Source organism: Aedes aegypti, chromosome 3, assembly GCF_002204515.2.
Source record: "Aedes aegypti strain LVP_AGWG chromosome 3, AaegL5.0 Primary Assembly, whole genome shotgun sequence".
Taxonomy (NCBI): domain Eukaryota; kingdom Metazoa; phylum Arthropoda; class Insecta; order Diptera; family Culicidae; genus Aedes; species Aedes aegypti.
The window spans coordinates 240,355,436-240,370,425 of record NC_035109.1 but is presented as its reverse complement, the minus strand read 5'-3'; the positions used below and the strand labels follow the sequence as shown (position 1 = coordinate 240,370,425).

The following is a 14,990-nucleotide window of genomic DNA, read 5'->3' as shown; positions in this document are numbered from 1 at the left end:
AACTGAAGAATTCTTGTATGGGTTCTTGGAAAAACCTTGAAGGAATTTCATCAACAACTGTGGAAAAATTCCTGTGCTAGGAAGTACTCCTGTACAAACCAAGAGATCTGCTAGAATAATTATTTTAGGAAATAGAAACGTTGGAGTGTTCGAGGATTTCCTGAGACAAATTTTTAAGAAATTCTTCTAAGCATACTTTGAATCGCCACTGGGATAATTTCGAAACTTTAGAGATCTTCCGAGACTTTCTAGACTTGCATTACAATTACAAAAGAGACCAATTTTTTTAAAAAGAGACCTGTTACCAGTCCTGAAATAATCCCTGTGTAAATTCCTGTGAAGGATTTCGAATCAGAAATCAGAACCTCTAGATAATTGGAATTCAGATACTTTAGATACCTTCCATTAACCCGTATAGGCCTGAGTGGAAACAAAAATACTAAAATCCTCACCGCTCAGCTAATACTTAGCGGATACAAATATGTTTTTGTCAGTATAGTGGTAAACATATCTAGTTTCTAAAATTGGCCATAGGAACTTGGGAATATTCTTGGGGCCGGATATATTTCGGTAGGTGACTGGGTCAGGTCGGGTAAAAATATAATATTTTTAGGACATGCAAAGTTATCTTATCAAAGTTAGTTATCGGGTGGTAAATGACTGGACAATGCGTACCATTGGTACTTCGCGTACCTGCAGGTATAAAATATACCCCATTTGTGGTCCTTAGCCTCTTGTCCAGTAACTCCTATCCCTACCTCCCCGTGGTGCCGCCTGGGATACGAGTAACCGTAGGGAAGATCGGGTAACCAACCCTGGTGGAACCTTGGTCGTATGCTGACAGGGAAGGGGGGGCTCCTCTCTTCTGAGGGTGTAGCTTATCAGAGCGTCTGTTCTCCATGTTAGGGGCGGCTCAAAACAGAGTCTGTTCTCCATGTTAGGAGCGGCTGATCATCGTCCTAGTGCCAGCGTGGAACTCTAAACAGTGCTGTGCACGATGAACCTCCGGCGAGACAGGGGGTTGGTGCAGGCCTTACAAGCCAGCCGTAAAAATCATCAGTACAGGAAGCATACAATGTAAATTCTGACCGGAACAATCGACATAGACCCAGGCATCGAAAACGGACTAACGATTGGAAACTCGGATCATGGAACTGTAAGTCTCTCAATTTCTTGGGAAGTACCCGCATTCTTTCCGAATTATTGAGGGTCCGCAATTTCGACATCGTAGCGCTGCAGGAGGTTTGCTGGAAAGGGTCGACGGTACATACGTATAGGGATGGTTTACCATCTACCAGAGCTGCGGCAATAGACATGAGCTGGGCACAGCTTTTATCGTGATGGGCGAAATGCAGAGGCGCGTGATTGGGTGGTGGCCAATCGACAACAGAATGTGCAAGTTGAGGATCAAAGGCCGTTTCTTCAATATCAGCATAATCACCTCACCTAGCAAGTGACGATGACGATAAGGACGCTTTCTACGCGCAGCTGGAACGTGAATACGACGGCTGCCCAAGCCATGATGTCAGAATCGTTATCGGAGATCTCAACGCTCAGGTTGGCCAGGAGGAGGAATTTAGACCGATTATAGGGAAGTTCAGCGTTCACCAGCTTACGAACAAAAACGGCCTTAGACTGATTGATTTCGCCGCCTCCAAAAACATGGCCCTACGTAGTACCTACTTCCAGCACAGCCTCCCGTATCGGTACACCTGGAGATCACCCCAACAGACTGAATCACAAATCGACCACGTTTTGATTGATGGAAGGCACTTCTCGGACATTATCGACGTCAGAACCTATCGCGGCGCAAACATCGATTCGGACCACTACCTTGTGACGGTTAAAGTGCGCCAACGACTCTCCGTTGTGAACAACATTCGGTACCGACGCCCGCCCCGGTACAATCTGGAGCGACTCAAGCAACCCGAAGTCGCAACTGAATACGCGCGAAGCCTTGAGGCAGCGTTGCCGGAAGAGGGAGAGCTCACCGAAGCCCCTCTTGAGGACTGCTGGAGTAGTCTCAAAGCAGCCATAAACAACGCAGCGGAAGGTGCCATTGGGTTCGTGGAAGCAAATCGACGGAATGGTTGGTTCGACGAGGAGTGTCAGACGGTTTTGGACGAGAAGAATGCAGCGCGGGCGATGATGCTGCAGCAAGGCACCCGTCAAAACGTGGAACGATACAAACAGAAGCGAAGACAGCAAACCCATCTATTCCGGGATAAAAAGCGCCACCTGGAAGAGTTGGAGAGCGAAGAGATGGAGCAGTTGTATCGTTCTCAAGAAACACGTAAGTTCTACAAGAAACTTAATGCATCCCGCAAAGGCTTTGTGTCGCGAGCCGAAATGGGCCGGGATAAGGATAGAGGTATCTTGACGGACGAACGTGAGGTGATTGAAAGGTAGAAGCAACACTACGATGAACACCTAAACGGCGCAGAGGAGGAAGATCAAGACAGCAGGAGGAATGGCTTCATCAGTACGGCGGATGAGGGAGACGTGCCAACTCCCACAATAAGTGAAGTTAAGGATGCTATCAAACAGCTCAAGAACAACAAAGCAGCTGGAAAGGATGGTATTGGAGCGGAACTTATTAAAATGGGCCCGGACAGGTTGGCCACTTGTCTGCACCGATTGATAGCCAGGATCTGGGATACAGAACAGCTACCGGAGGAGTGGAAGGAGGGAATAATATACCCAATATACAAAAAGGGTGACAAGTTAGAATGTGAGAACTATCGAGCGATCACCATTCTTAATGCAGTCTATAAAGTGCTTTCCCAGATCATCTTCCGCCGTCTATCGCCACTGGCAAGCAGATTTGTTGGAAGTTATCAAGCCGGATTTGTGGACGGGCGATCGACGACAGACCAAATCTTTATGTTGCGGCAGATCCTCCAAAAGTGTCGCGAATATCAAGTCCCTACGCACCACCTATTCATCGATTTCAAAGCGGCCTTGGATACCATCGACCGCGAAGAGCTATGGAAGATTATGGACGAGAACGGTTTTCCCGGGAAACTGACTAGACTGATCAAAGCAACGATGGATAGTGTACAGTGCTGTGTGAAGATATCGGGTGCTTTATCGGACCCATTTGAAACACGCAAAGGACTTCGACAAGGCGATGGTCTTTCCTGCCTCCTGTTCAATATTGCGCTAGAAGGTGTTATGAAACGGGCGGGCTTCAACATGCGGGGCACGATCTTCAATAAATCCAGCCAGTTCATTTGTTTCGCTGACGACGTGGACATTGTCGGAAGAACGTTCCAGGTGGTTGCTGAACAGTATACCAGGCTGAAACGTGAAGCAGATCGGGTTGGATTGAAGGTAAATACGTCGAAGACGAAATATCTGCTGGCTGGAGGAACCGAGCGCGATAGAGCTCGCATAGGCAGACGCGTGACGATCGACGGGGATGAGTTCGAGGTGGTGGACGAATTCGTCTACCTTGGATCATTGATAACGTCGGATAACAACTGCAGCAGAGAAATTCGAAGACGTATCATCGCCGGAAGTCGTGCTTACTATGGACTCCACAAGACCTTGCGGTCTGGTAAACTTCACTTCCGTACTAAGTGTACCATGTACAAGACGCTAATAAGACCGGTAGTCCTCTACGGGCATGAGACGTGGACAATGCTCGAAGAGGACCTGCAAGCGCTAGGAGTTTTTGAACGACGTGTGCTTAGGACGATCTTCGGCGGAGTATGTGAGAACGGCGTATGGAGGAGAAGAATGAACCACGAGCTTGCGCAACTCTACGGTGAACCCAGTATCACGAAAGTCGCCAAAGCTGGAAGGGTACGATGGGCGGGACATGTTGTGAGAATGCCGGACAACAATCCCGCAAAAATGGTGTTCAACTCAAATCCGGCCGGTACAAGACGAAGGGGAGCGCAACGAGTTAGGTGGTTTGACCAAGTGGAGCAGGATCTTGGAAGTGTGGGGCGATCGAGGAATTGGAGGTTAGCAGCCATGGACCGAGTTAGTTGGCGTAACATTGTGGCGCAGGTCATGTCTTGAAGGACGTAGAGCCAGCAAAAGTAAAGTAAAGTTATCTATATTTATTACCTATGACAATCATTTTAATTTGCATAAAACATTAAGATCTCATATCTAATTTTATAACATTGGCACAATTTAGAATGTACCGGATGTGGCCACTTGGTGCCCTGAGCCGGCTATAGATTTGTCGAAGAGTAAACCGTTTCAATTCTCGAAAAGTAAAGATCAATCATAATAATTCTATATTGTGTTCCCATAAGCTTGACACAGATGTTCAGATACAAATTGGTCACTTTGTCGTAAATTTGAGGCGCCCAGTGAACCCGAAAATGGTCATTTGTAGGATCAATCAAATGCAGGACACATGGTTATTTACTTCAATCGTTTGTCAAAAAGTTCGCATTGATGCTATTACACATTATAGCCGATTCCGAAAACTATCTGTGATTTGAAATTTGCCTACTTCCAGGGACACGAATGCACAACACCTTTTTTACCCGATTTGACCCAGTGACTCACCGGAATAATTTCTGCCACAGGAATATTTACGAGTTCTTTTGGCCACGTTTAGAAACTAGATTTGTGTAGCAGTGTACCGACAAAAAATATGTGTATCCGTTGAGTAGGTTTGAACCTATTCGCTGAACGGTGAGGATATAAAAATTAAGACCATGTCTATCCAAAGTATCAAAGTCTATTCAAAGAGACCTGCTACCAGCTAATAAATTCTAAAGTAAGAATTGCACTAGCCTCAGGCTGCGAATAACGTAATGAAATCTCTGATGATACTCTTGGAGAAATAACTGATGAACTTCTTCAGGGCAGCAACATTTGGCCCATTAAGGTCCAGTTCTCGACAATTTCTTAAATTAATTCCTGGAGATTGAAATTCGTAGCATTTCCTTGAGAAATTTCATGAAGACATTCCTGGGGAAGCTTCATGAGAAGTCAAAAGATAATTGTGCTTATTCTGCGCGGCGTATGAGGTGAGACGAGTCGAATGAGGTGACAATTGTCGACTCGCTCCCATTTGATTAACATTAGTCGTCTCACGTCACTCGCGGTGAGAGCGATTCGTCTCGACTCACACGCCGCGCAGAATAAGCACGAATTTTTAGAATTTCTGTAGGAATCCCTGGAAGATCTCTTTGGAATAATTTCCTAAGTAATCGCTGTGAAATTCTAGGAAGAGTTCTTATGGATTTCCTGTATTAACCACCCCTATTCTTGCTTACGTTCGAAAGCTCTCTCGATCGCAAACCGTTTTGTATTTTCATTTACGCCAGCAAAATCAAATGGGACAAACAAGAATAAGGGTGAATATCTGCAAACATTTTTGGAGCAATTCCTGGGAGATTTTATGGAGGAATTTTCGAAGGTGAATATTTTTGAAGGAGGAATGTTTATACTATTTTCTGAAAAAAATAAATAAAAATAAACTGAACGAAAATCATCAAATTCGCTGCGGGGAACAATCCGTAAAAATGACAAGTATTCAGTGTTGGGTTGCTGAAAGATTTCCTTCGGTTTTGCAAGAATTCCTTTAAGCATCTATTACGAAATTATTGAATAATTTCAGGAATAACTGCTAAAGGAATAGTTTAATAAGCCATTGGCGAAAACTTACCGAGCGTTTGTGAGAATCCAGCGTTCGAACATTTCGAAGAAAAATAAAAAAACTATATCAATAACAGTCGTTATTAAAATTTATGAACCATGTTTCGTTGCATAAGACGGCATTTGGAAGTTTAGGCCTTCCTTTGCTTCGAAAAATGTATAAGATAACGTAATTGAGTCAACAAGTTCCATCTTGGGGTCATCCATAATTTCGGGATCTATGTAAAAGAACACTGGCATATCCACCTATATAAGAATAAAAAAAAATATTATAATCAATTCAGAACGAATACGAAATTAATGATTGTTACCTCTTCGTGCGGATTGAGCTGCTGCTCTTCAAAGCAAAAGCACTGGATTTTGTTGAAGTACTGTCCGGCTTCGAACGGAATCACATTGTAGGTACTGATTCCTATCACCGGCTGGTCCGAAGGATTCTTAGCTGTGTAGAAAGCTAAGGCGGTTTCGCCAGGAACGACCTGCAAAAAAAATAAATTATTCATATCATAGGGCGTAGCGACTGAGTGCCTTCAAAATGGGAACTTAACAGATTAGGCTTGAAAAAAGAGATCGAACTGAAACAAAAAAACGACCGACGAGATCGAAAAGAAACCAAAAAGATTTCGTGGATAAAGTATTGGAAAAAATTCTAGATGAGTTTCTGGAGGAACTTAATGATGAACCGAATTTATTGACGAATTTTTAGAAGAGTTCCAGAAATAAGTCCTGGAATAATTTTAAACAATTCCTGAGATAAACCGTAAATTAATCAACGAAGGATTTTACATGATAAATATATGACTGGAGAAATAACTAACAAAAAATCGATATAGGAGAAATTGAGGAATTGTTGTAGAGGTTCCTAGAAAATACTCTTATACGAATTTCCTCAAAAAATCTGGAGCAAACCCTGTAGTTTTTTTTAATAACTGCTGGAGCTGCATAGCTACAAGTAGAAGGAAAAAGTGACTTTCAAGTCCATTCGCTTAAAAAACTAAAGATCTTCCATTAAAAGGGATTTAAGAGACGCATTAAAATAGAGACCTGCTACTTTCTTGCTAGGGGTCACATTCATATACTTACGTTAATCTCCGGCTGTTGGGGCTTAAAATTCCACCGCATTGCTGCTCCTAGGTCAGCATTGAACCGAATCTTGATGACCCGGTCCTTGAACCGCTGCATGGTTTCCACCTTTTCCGCGTCATGCCCTTGACTTGTGGTTCCCCCGTAACTGTACGCTTGGCAAAACATCCGATAGAGAGGAACGGCGGCATAGCTCATGCCCACCGTCAGTACACCAGCTGCGGCCACATAGTAGATAGTGGTCCGAATCCTGTGCCTTCGAGCTGCATCCGCATTTTGATCTCGACCGATGAATCGAACCGGCGCCGGTAGCGATCTAGGGATTCGGAGCAAGCTTTTCCCACTGCACAGGTGTGCTATTCTTGCCAGCGATGGAAGAAGCATTTTCTATTATTTAGTAAACACTACTTACACAATCAATGTTAACAAATTAATAATGCATTTCACTAGAAAACTATTAGCAAAATTGTTACACCACTTCTCTAAATTCTGGGACAAATTTTATTTGTTGACACTCGACTCGTTTCATAACAAATTTATAGCAATCAAAATGTCAAAATCAGATAAAAGCGATGAAAAGGGTTTTGTCTGTTTCGTTATAAAATCTATTGCTATAAAACGTAAAGCGAACAATTCAAGATTTTGCTACTCACCGCTTGGCGCTACACACTTAATAATAGGAACGAAAATTTCACTGGTAAAAATTAAGTGAACTTACAAAATTGAACAAAATATTCAATTTTGTATGATCACTAGGATTTGACATGAAGGTAGTAAACCTCATTTAAAATTATTATAAATCTGAATGATTGTCAAAATCATATGAGCGATTTAGTACCAAGCGAGTGATGGGCCAAGCGAAATTCCAAATTTATTATATATTATATATTATTAAATATAAATATCCGTTCGAGCATTTTTCGACGGTATCGCTTCGCACTATAAAAGCAAACGGGTCCCTGCTTCTTCCCTCAGACTTTTTTTTTGTGGTCGAGCTGTGAACACGGTCGGGCGAGTCAGCTTTGCCTTTGCACCCGCGTCACCAGTTTGTGTCGTCGGAAGAGGAAGACGCAAGATTGATTTGCGGCGGCAATGACGATGGCTTGGGGCTTGGGAGAAGCGCTCAAGCCATCGTCATCGCCGCCGCAAATTTATCCGCGCTCCCAGATTTCGACTCGTGATAAATTCAGCATCGGTGGTCAAGAAGCAGATTGAGGAACCAGATACCAGAAGCCACCAGAGTTGCTGATCCGAGGAGCTGCTGTTAATCGAGCGTCGGAATAATAGAAATATTAGTAGTAGAACGCTAATGGCGCTGTTCTCACAAAACTGAATTAGTTTATTATCACCTTCAACTGTATCTTTTCATTGTTTGTTCGATGCCATGTTGTAGTGGATGATTTTAAAATTTATTTGACACTTTGAGGACCGGTACTCAAGCTGTCAGCGCATGGCAAACTAGATGTTGGTAACACCACAGATAACAGATGTTTATGCTAGAACAAAAATTATCGGAAAACCTGTGTAAATATTTAAATTGAAACTCCTTGCAATCACTAGCGCCACCACGCAGCGAATTGCGTCAATCAGTGGTGAATATCAGTATCTTGAAATATTTCACATTCACCACTGACATCGTCATGGGAACTTAGCGATGACAGCGCCACCACGATGTTGCTAGTTGTGTTGCCATTCAAAATGACCATTAACTGTCTTACACAGTTTTACAATCGGAGATCAACGTCTGTTATCTGTGGTAACACGAACAGTAGCGACATTAGCATTCTTAGGTTAGGTCTACTGTCGGAATCGCTCGAGATTTCAAGAGTGAGCATCGTTTCCAGATTCCGACTTGTGCCCGGGGATCCACTACCCGTTGCTGTTGCTGTTTGCGTTGAGGATTTCCCGTTTGACCATGGCAATCAACTGATAACATCCCGCAGTGCTATTTATCCGCCATCGGCCCTAGTCAGGGCCATCAAATTTGTGGAAAAGAGTTGAAGGAATAATATTTCCGACCTTATCACATCGTATCACGGAGAACAAAATATAGTGTTCGTAATCATTTTTCCGGTCAATTTAACTATATTTTAAGGTTAATTTGGAGATAACTAAAAATATAGTTGAATTGACACTATATTGTTAAACATAACTATACCATATAGTTGTTGATAGCTATATTTTTGATTGAATTTACAAACGTCAAACGTCAAAATTTAACTATATTTTTGTTGATTCAAAGTGAATTTTATTGAGTTTACAATATTTTGCAATGTTTACTCAGCATTTTGTTCTGCTTTATCAACATATCTGAAAAGATTCGGTGCTGCTTTATCGATCTAAAAAAAAAACATTGCAAAAATGAAAACAAAGGGCGAGTCGACAAACTTGATATGTGGTCTCCTGCGTGAGAGGTGGTCATCTTAGCACCTACACTATTCCTTGCAAGTTAGAAGTAAGTAGATTTGTGAGCATGACTTGAATTCTAGGGAGGTGAATGTTTCCGAATAGTGATAATTATCAAAATTATAATTGTTATAAGTACAAGTGGATAGCTCAATCAAAGAAGTGTGTTTATTTGATTCGACGTTAATTTAGTGTTGGCGTAAGTTAATTTTATTTTGAAACAACTATTTGTGCGTAGGTAAAAGTAATTGACAGGATTGTAATCTTAACATACAGAAATTCTTCTGCGTGATATTCCTCAATCAATCTCGCAGCTTCGTACAAAATTTAATTTGTCATGAATAATTGACTATTCGTGGACGCTGCTGCATTGCCGTCGGGGTGAGTGCTCAACATTTCACAACGATTCTTAACTAGAGTGGAATTTCTGACAGTGTCTTTGATTTGCCATACTTTATGAGAACACTTCGATCACAGAAAAACAGACGTCACACTCTCATCATTGTCCATCGACCACCTTTTTAACGCTCGATTCAAAAATATGGTAGATGGCCAATCCGCCACCCGCAGCGCTCGCATCATTTTTGTTCGCGTTTGACGTTTACACACTACCGCCATCTGTTGGCCCGTCGGCCAAACACACTAATTTTAGCATTCGGCGTACATGTCCTCGTGACTATGATTTTGATCGAGATTTGTTCTATGTATTACGTCTGTTTGTCTGTGCTTCGATCACGAAAATGATCACATGTAACAAATCCGCAATTTTCAAGTAATTCTAAGTCCAACTCATTATTATCTCCATATTATCATCAATATCTTGCATATATGTGCATATTTGTTGTATATATGGAGACTTCAACGCGGCGGTGCTCAGACGTCAAAGTCAGTTTGACATCTACTTTTGACAGTGCTTTTTGGTTGGATTTTTTTCAAACCAGCGAACATCCAATCATCGAGTCATTCCATGTAGCGGACCTCCAACGAGCAAATCCCCACTGTACCCGTGTTTCTGAGTGCAGCACTCAGGTAAAAACTAAGGCCCATTCACAAATTTCATAACGCTGTAGGGGGTGGGTAGGTGTCCTTATGATGTTACAGGTCATACAAAATTTGAAAAGAATTCATAAAAAAAGCATTACAAAGGGGTGGGTGGGTGTCAAAAATGATCATTTTTGGCGTATGAAATTTGTGAATAAACCCTCACCCAAATTTGAGTTTAAAGAGCTTATTTTTTGGGTTGCCTGATTTTTCTGTGTATGGCAATGGCGCATTATATATTTGTTGAACATCTGTCTGCGATTTACTTTTGGGCCCATTCACAAATTTCATAACGCTGAAGGTGGGTGTCCTCGTGATGTTACAGCTCATACAAAATTTGTAGGATATTCATACAAAAAGCGTAACGAGGGGGTGGGTGGGTGGTTGTCAAGCGTTTGTGAATAAACTCTTTCGTACTAGGGGGTGCGAACTAAATATCAACAAGTAGCCAGGCTGCTATCAAGCCTACATTTTCATCAAAATGATCCGAGTATGCCTAGGAGTGTGTGGTCATTCGTCACGCTTAAAAAAAATACATTTTATGTGACACAAAAACTATCAACTGTTAAAAGTGTTGAAGGAACGTTCTACTTGGTCTTATTGATGCGTTTGTTTTTTTTTCAGATATTTTTGAAATATATTCTAAACTAAAATACAGTCAGAAACCATTTTTTGATTCAGCTGATTTTTTGGACTAAAGCTAAGTATGCTGTTTCGCTCAAGAAAAGTAAATTAATTCCTTGACTGAATGGGTCAAGTAATTTCCTACAGAGAGCCCCATTTGAAATGACTTTTCTTCTCAACTGTTTACTGCGGTTAGAAAAATGTGATTTTCTGGACCATTTCTGGGAAGAAATTTGCCACACATCCAGATAGGCGGTTCGTTTTCTTGTCAGTAGCAAACCAGCCTTTATTACCTGCATCAAACAGTAAAAGCTTCGTGTGAAGTATTTTAAGTGTGCACCTTTAAAATGGTTTCCTGCGAGACAAGCAAACAAACAACGGTTGGCACTGGTGGAAAAAATTGTGTTCAAATTGAAAGACCAAAATATCGAGACCGCATCCCTCAGCTTTCGTGTATCTTTTTTCGGCGTGTAAAAATTTTTCATGGTGTACTCTTTTTATAGCAAGATTTTCATGAGCGTGCTTTAGCTAGCATCCACATGTGGCGCTGTTGATGCGTGCTCCCGCGTGCTTCCATAATGAAACACGTGTTGCGCGTTGGCGACTGCGCATATGAAGGCATGCTAACTATAAGATGCTATGACAACGGATTTTGAAATACAACTTTATTTATCGTTTTAAAACAAACTTTAGCAACTTGATACAATTTTCAAAGAAAGTAAACTAATCTACTGAAACAGAGCTATGAACTTTGATCTGGATGATCCGTTGGAGGGCCTTCTCAGTGATGGAAGCAATGATAGTTTATTTGGCAACGAAAATGCAAAGGTATCAAAGAAATCGTCTGCGTCCAGTAAACCGGAAGTTAAGCAATCGAAGATGGAAGATTTGTTTGGTATTAAATCAGATGCTCCCAAAGCAGAGCCGTCAAAACCTGCTGCCTCCACTACTGGTGCTGAAAAAGATGGTCATGTTTCGTTGGACTTCCCCAAACCAAGTACATCCGGTCAGCCTTCAAGTTTGACTAGCTTCCAGGCAAGAAGAACGAGTACTCCTGTGAAGAAATTGGAAACCGCGCAAAAGAAAGAGATTACTTTTGATGATAGTGATGTATTGTCTGACTTGGGATTTGATCCAAAGAAACCTAAAACTAAATCTAATATATTGGACGATATTCTTGGTGGACCAATAATAACCACTAGTAAAGAGATTAATTCGAAGCAAAATAAAAGTAAGCAATCTCTTGGAGTGGGAAAAGAAGAGACTGCAGGCAGTAAATCAATCTCGAGACAGTCGACTGAAACATCGGAGAACTTGCAAACGGAAAGTACCATAATGGGAGGATATGCTCCCAGTGGTGGCGGAGGTCCTCGACGAACCGCCAGACGAAAGTCCTCAACAGCACTGCATGATCCTCTAGGATTGTTTTCGACACCAATAGAAGCCAGGAAAGATGTAAAATCCAGCAAGAAAAGTGCTGATTGGCTGGGGTTGAACGACGACAACAGCACTTCAAATGATCCTGAACCGATTCCGATTCCAAAAGTGGATACTGATACTCCTAAACAAGCGGACGTAGTTAAGCCATCAACCCCCGTTCCTCAAACTTCCGTTGCCCCTGCGCCAATGATTTCAACTACTCCAGTAGGACCTACTATTGAACCTATTCAAATTCCTTTGACGGCTATGTTAAAACCGGATATTGCAACAGCTGCCAAAACGATGGAACTCCTAAATAGTGACACTCAAAGTGCTCTCAACACCATGCAACAGCAGGAATTTCAGCTGATGGTTGCAAAACAGATGAGAAGCCAAGAACAAGCGTTGTTGGAAATGCAACAGAAACAGCAATCGATTTTGCAAAGACAAGAGTCTCAGTTCAATGAATTGTTGCACAAACAGATTCAACGCCACAATATGCTTGAGGAGGTAATATCGAAGCAACAGGAGCGCATCAATAGCAACATACAAGTCATGATGTCTCAGCCACCTCAAATTGCGCCCCTTTTGATGGATCGGGTGGATGTAAAAGGAGCGAAAGGAAACATTGATAGCAAACCAGAAGATCCTTTGAATAAAGTCGAACTGCAAGCAGAGCTCAAGCGAATGGAATTAGAGAAACTACGATTGGAAGATTTGATTTCTAACATTACAGCCAATCACGAACAGGAAATTACGATGCTTGAACAGAGCTACAGGAAGCAGATGGGGTTTCTGGATGAAAGCCTTAAAATAATGGAGTCTAGAATGAAGTTGGAAAACCAGAATTTAGAAGAGTTCTACAAGGGCAAACTAGAGAAGCTAGAAAGCGAAAAGCAGCAACTGATTGTTGATCATAATCAGAAGGTGCAGGCAATGGAAGAAGCGCATCGAGCGATGGTAGAGAAATTGAAGGCCAACTATGAGGAATCTCTGGAAAATCTCAAGGGCGAGCATAAAGAAATGATCAATAATATTCGAGAATCGAAGATGTTAGAATTTTCAGTACTCCAGGAAAATCAATCGTACATGACCATGCTTAAAAATGCTTCCCAATATTTAGAAAATGCATCCGGAGATTTACAACAGCTGAGAGATACACTCCACGATCAAATTGAATTCACTCAAAAGGAGAAGGATATTCAGTTGAAAGCCAGGGAGAAGCAGCTGGATGATCAGCAAAGGATAATGGAGAGGACGAAAGAAGCGACTGAAGCGGAGAAAGCACGTTTGCTCAGCCTGGTAGAGATGTTAGAGGGAAAGCTTACCGAACTGACAAAGGTAATCAGAACAAATGTGATTAGAATTTCATCTAATTTGATATTATTTTCAGACTGCTTCAGAAGAACATTGGAACTATCAGCAGAAACTGGTCAAGATGGATGCCGAAAGACAAGCTTTTGAAAAAGAAAAAGATTCGGCGCGTGAGCGCATCGCGCGAGATGAGAAACGAATCGACGAACTGAAACATATTCAGTTGGAAGAGCACTCTCGTTTGATGCAGAAAATACACGATGAGAAGACACTTCTCCAAGAAGAAAAGGTAAAAATCGACACTCTCTCAAAAATTCAGAAGAAAGATCAGTCGGAAATTTCGCGAGCGGAGATCGATGCGGCCATCAAGGTCGCAGAAGACGCTGCGAAGCAAGCTGATGTCGAGCGGGAACGACTGCTGCAGCTTCAACGCCAGTTCGAATCCAAGCGTCGAGAGCTAATCAACCAGGAAAGTCAAGTTAGAAACAAATCAAGCGAGCTGGAAACTGCTATCAACAGTGCCAAAATGAAGGAGCTCAACGCGGAGAATGCGTTCAAAAGTATCAAGCGAGCGGAGCAGAACCTGCAAATGAAAATGCAACTCGTGCAGCGACAGTTTAGGGAGATATCAGAGCGAGAGGATCGGCTATCGAAGGATAAGATTGAACTTAGCAAGGAGCGATTGGAGTTGCAATCTATGCGAAAGCGATTGCAATCAACTCGGTGTAGCTTATGCAAGATCGGTGAACGGTCACAGGAGATTGGAGATTATATTACAGCAGTCAATAATTCAGAATCTGTCGCCGATGATCGGAAGTTGGAGGCCAGTTTCTTCGAAATGCAACAGCATCGAGATCTTGGAAAGATGGATCAATTCATCGATGGGGATGTGGAAAGGCAGCTGCAAAACTTTTTGGAGAGAAATCGATTGGATGATGTGGGAACGGAAAATGGAAATTTTATGCAGAACATAGCCCAGAATGAAGACGGAACGATTGATACAGATTTGCTGATGATGAAGTTTGACGTTCTGAAGTCGCAAAATTTTTTCGATCAAGGTGATGAGAAGAAGTAGAAATGAAATAGTAACAATTTAGGTAAATGCAACTTTGCATGTTTTTGATTTTAAAGCTTTTATCAAATGTAAAATAACATGATATTTTTATGCGTGGAATAAATATTGATAAAAGATTTCAAACTTCATTAAAAACCCTATTTTTTAACAAGCTCTGGTCCATAACATCAGGTTGGTTTGAGAATTACACATATGATGAATAAAATCGATTGTGTTTGATTGATTATATCGATATTTTCATTATTTGAGATGACAATAACATTCCGGATTTAAGAAAAAATAGAAACTACTAAAAAAAGTTCTGATGACTCTAAAATAAAATCCTGTCTTTATAAAAATATTGGCCATTCCTTTTACTTATAGTAAACATTTCCAAACTACAAACAAATATAAAAAATGC

At 41.6% G+C, this 14,990-nt stretch overlaps 2 protein-coding genes across 2 annotated transcripts; one reads left to right on the top strand and one right to left on the bottom strand.

Moving 5' to 3' along the window:
* Positions 1-5,699: 5,699 nt before the first annotated feature.
* On the bottom strand, positions 5,700-7,232 carry LOC5568395 (cytochrome c oxidase assembly protein COX11, mitochondrial). The gene is made up of 3 exons (XM_001657982.2): positions 6,712-7,232; positions 5,940-6,107; positions 5,700-5,874 (listed from the first exon to the last, which is right to left on the bottom strand). Exons 1-3 carry the CDS (start codon positions 7,093-7,095, stop codon positions 5,719-5,721), a joined length of 708 nt encoding a protein of 235 aa, XP_001658032.1. The 5' UTR covers positions 7,096-7,232; the 3' UTR covers positions 5,700-5,718.
* A 4,216-nt stretch (positions 7,233-11,448) lies between these two features.
* LOC5568381 (putative protein tag-278) lies at positions 11,449-14,706 on the top strand. Its single transcript, XM_021853071.1, has 2 exons — positions 11,449-13,542; positions 13,595-14,706. The coding sequence occupies exons 1-2, from the start codon at positions 11,527-11,529 to the stop codon at positions 14,588-14,590; spliced, it is 3,012 nt and encodes a 1,003-aa protein (XP_021708763.1). The 5' UTR covers positions 11,449-11,526; the 3' UTR covers positions 14,591-14,706.
* Positions 14,707-14,990: the final 284 nt, after the last annotated feature.

Coding starts and splice junctions, on each gene's coding strand:
- LOC5568395 (XM_001657982.2), bottom strand. CDS start 7,095: ATGCTTCTTCCATCGCTGGCAAGAATAGCACACCTGTGCAGTGGGAAA. Junction 6,108..6,711: donor CCCAACAGCCGGAGATTAAC/GTAAGTATATGA, acceptor TTTTTTTTGCAG/GTCGTTCCTGGCGAAACCGC. Junction 5,875..5,939: donor AGCTCAATCCGCACGAAGAG/GTAACAATCATT, acceptor ATTCTTATATAG/GTGGATATGCCAGTGTTCTT.
- LOC5568381 (XM_021853071.1), top strand. CDS start 11,527: ATGAACTTTGATCTGGATGATCCGTTGGAGGGCCTTCTCAGTGATGGA. Junction 13,543..13,594: donor AGCTTACCGAACTGACAAAG/GTAATCAGAACA, acceptor TATTATTTTCAG/ACTGCTTCAGAAGAACATTG.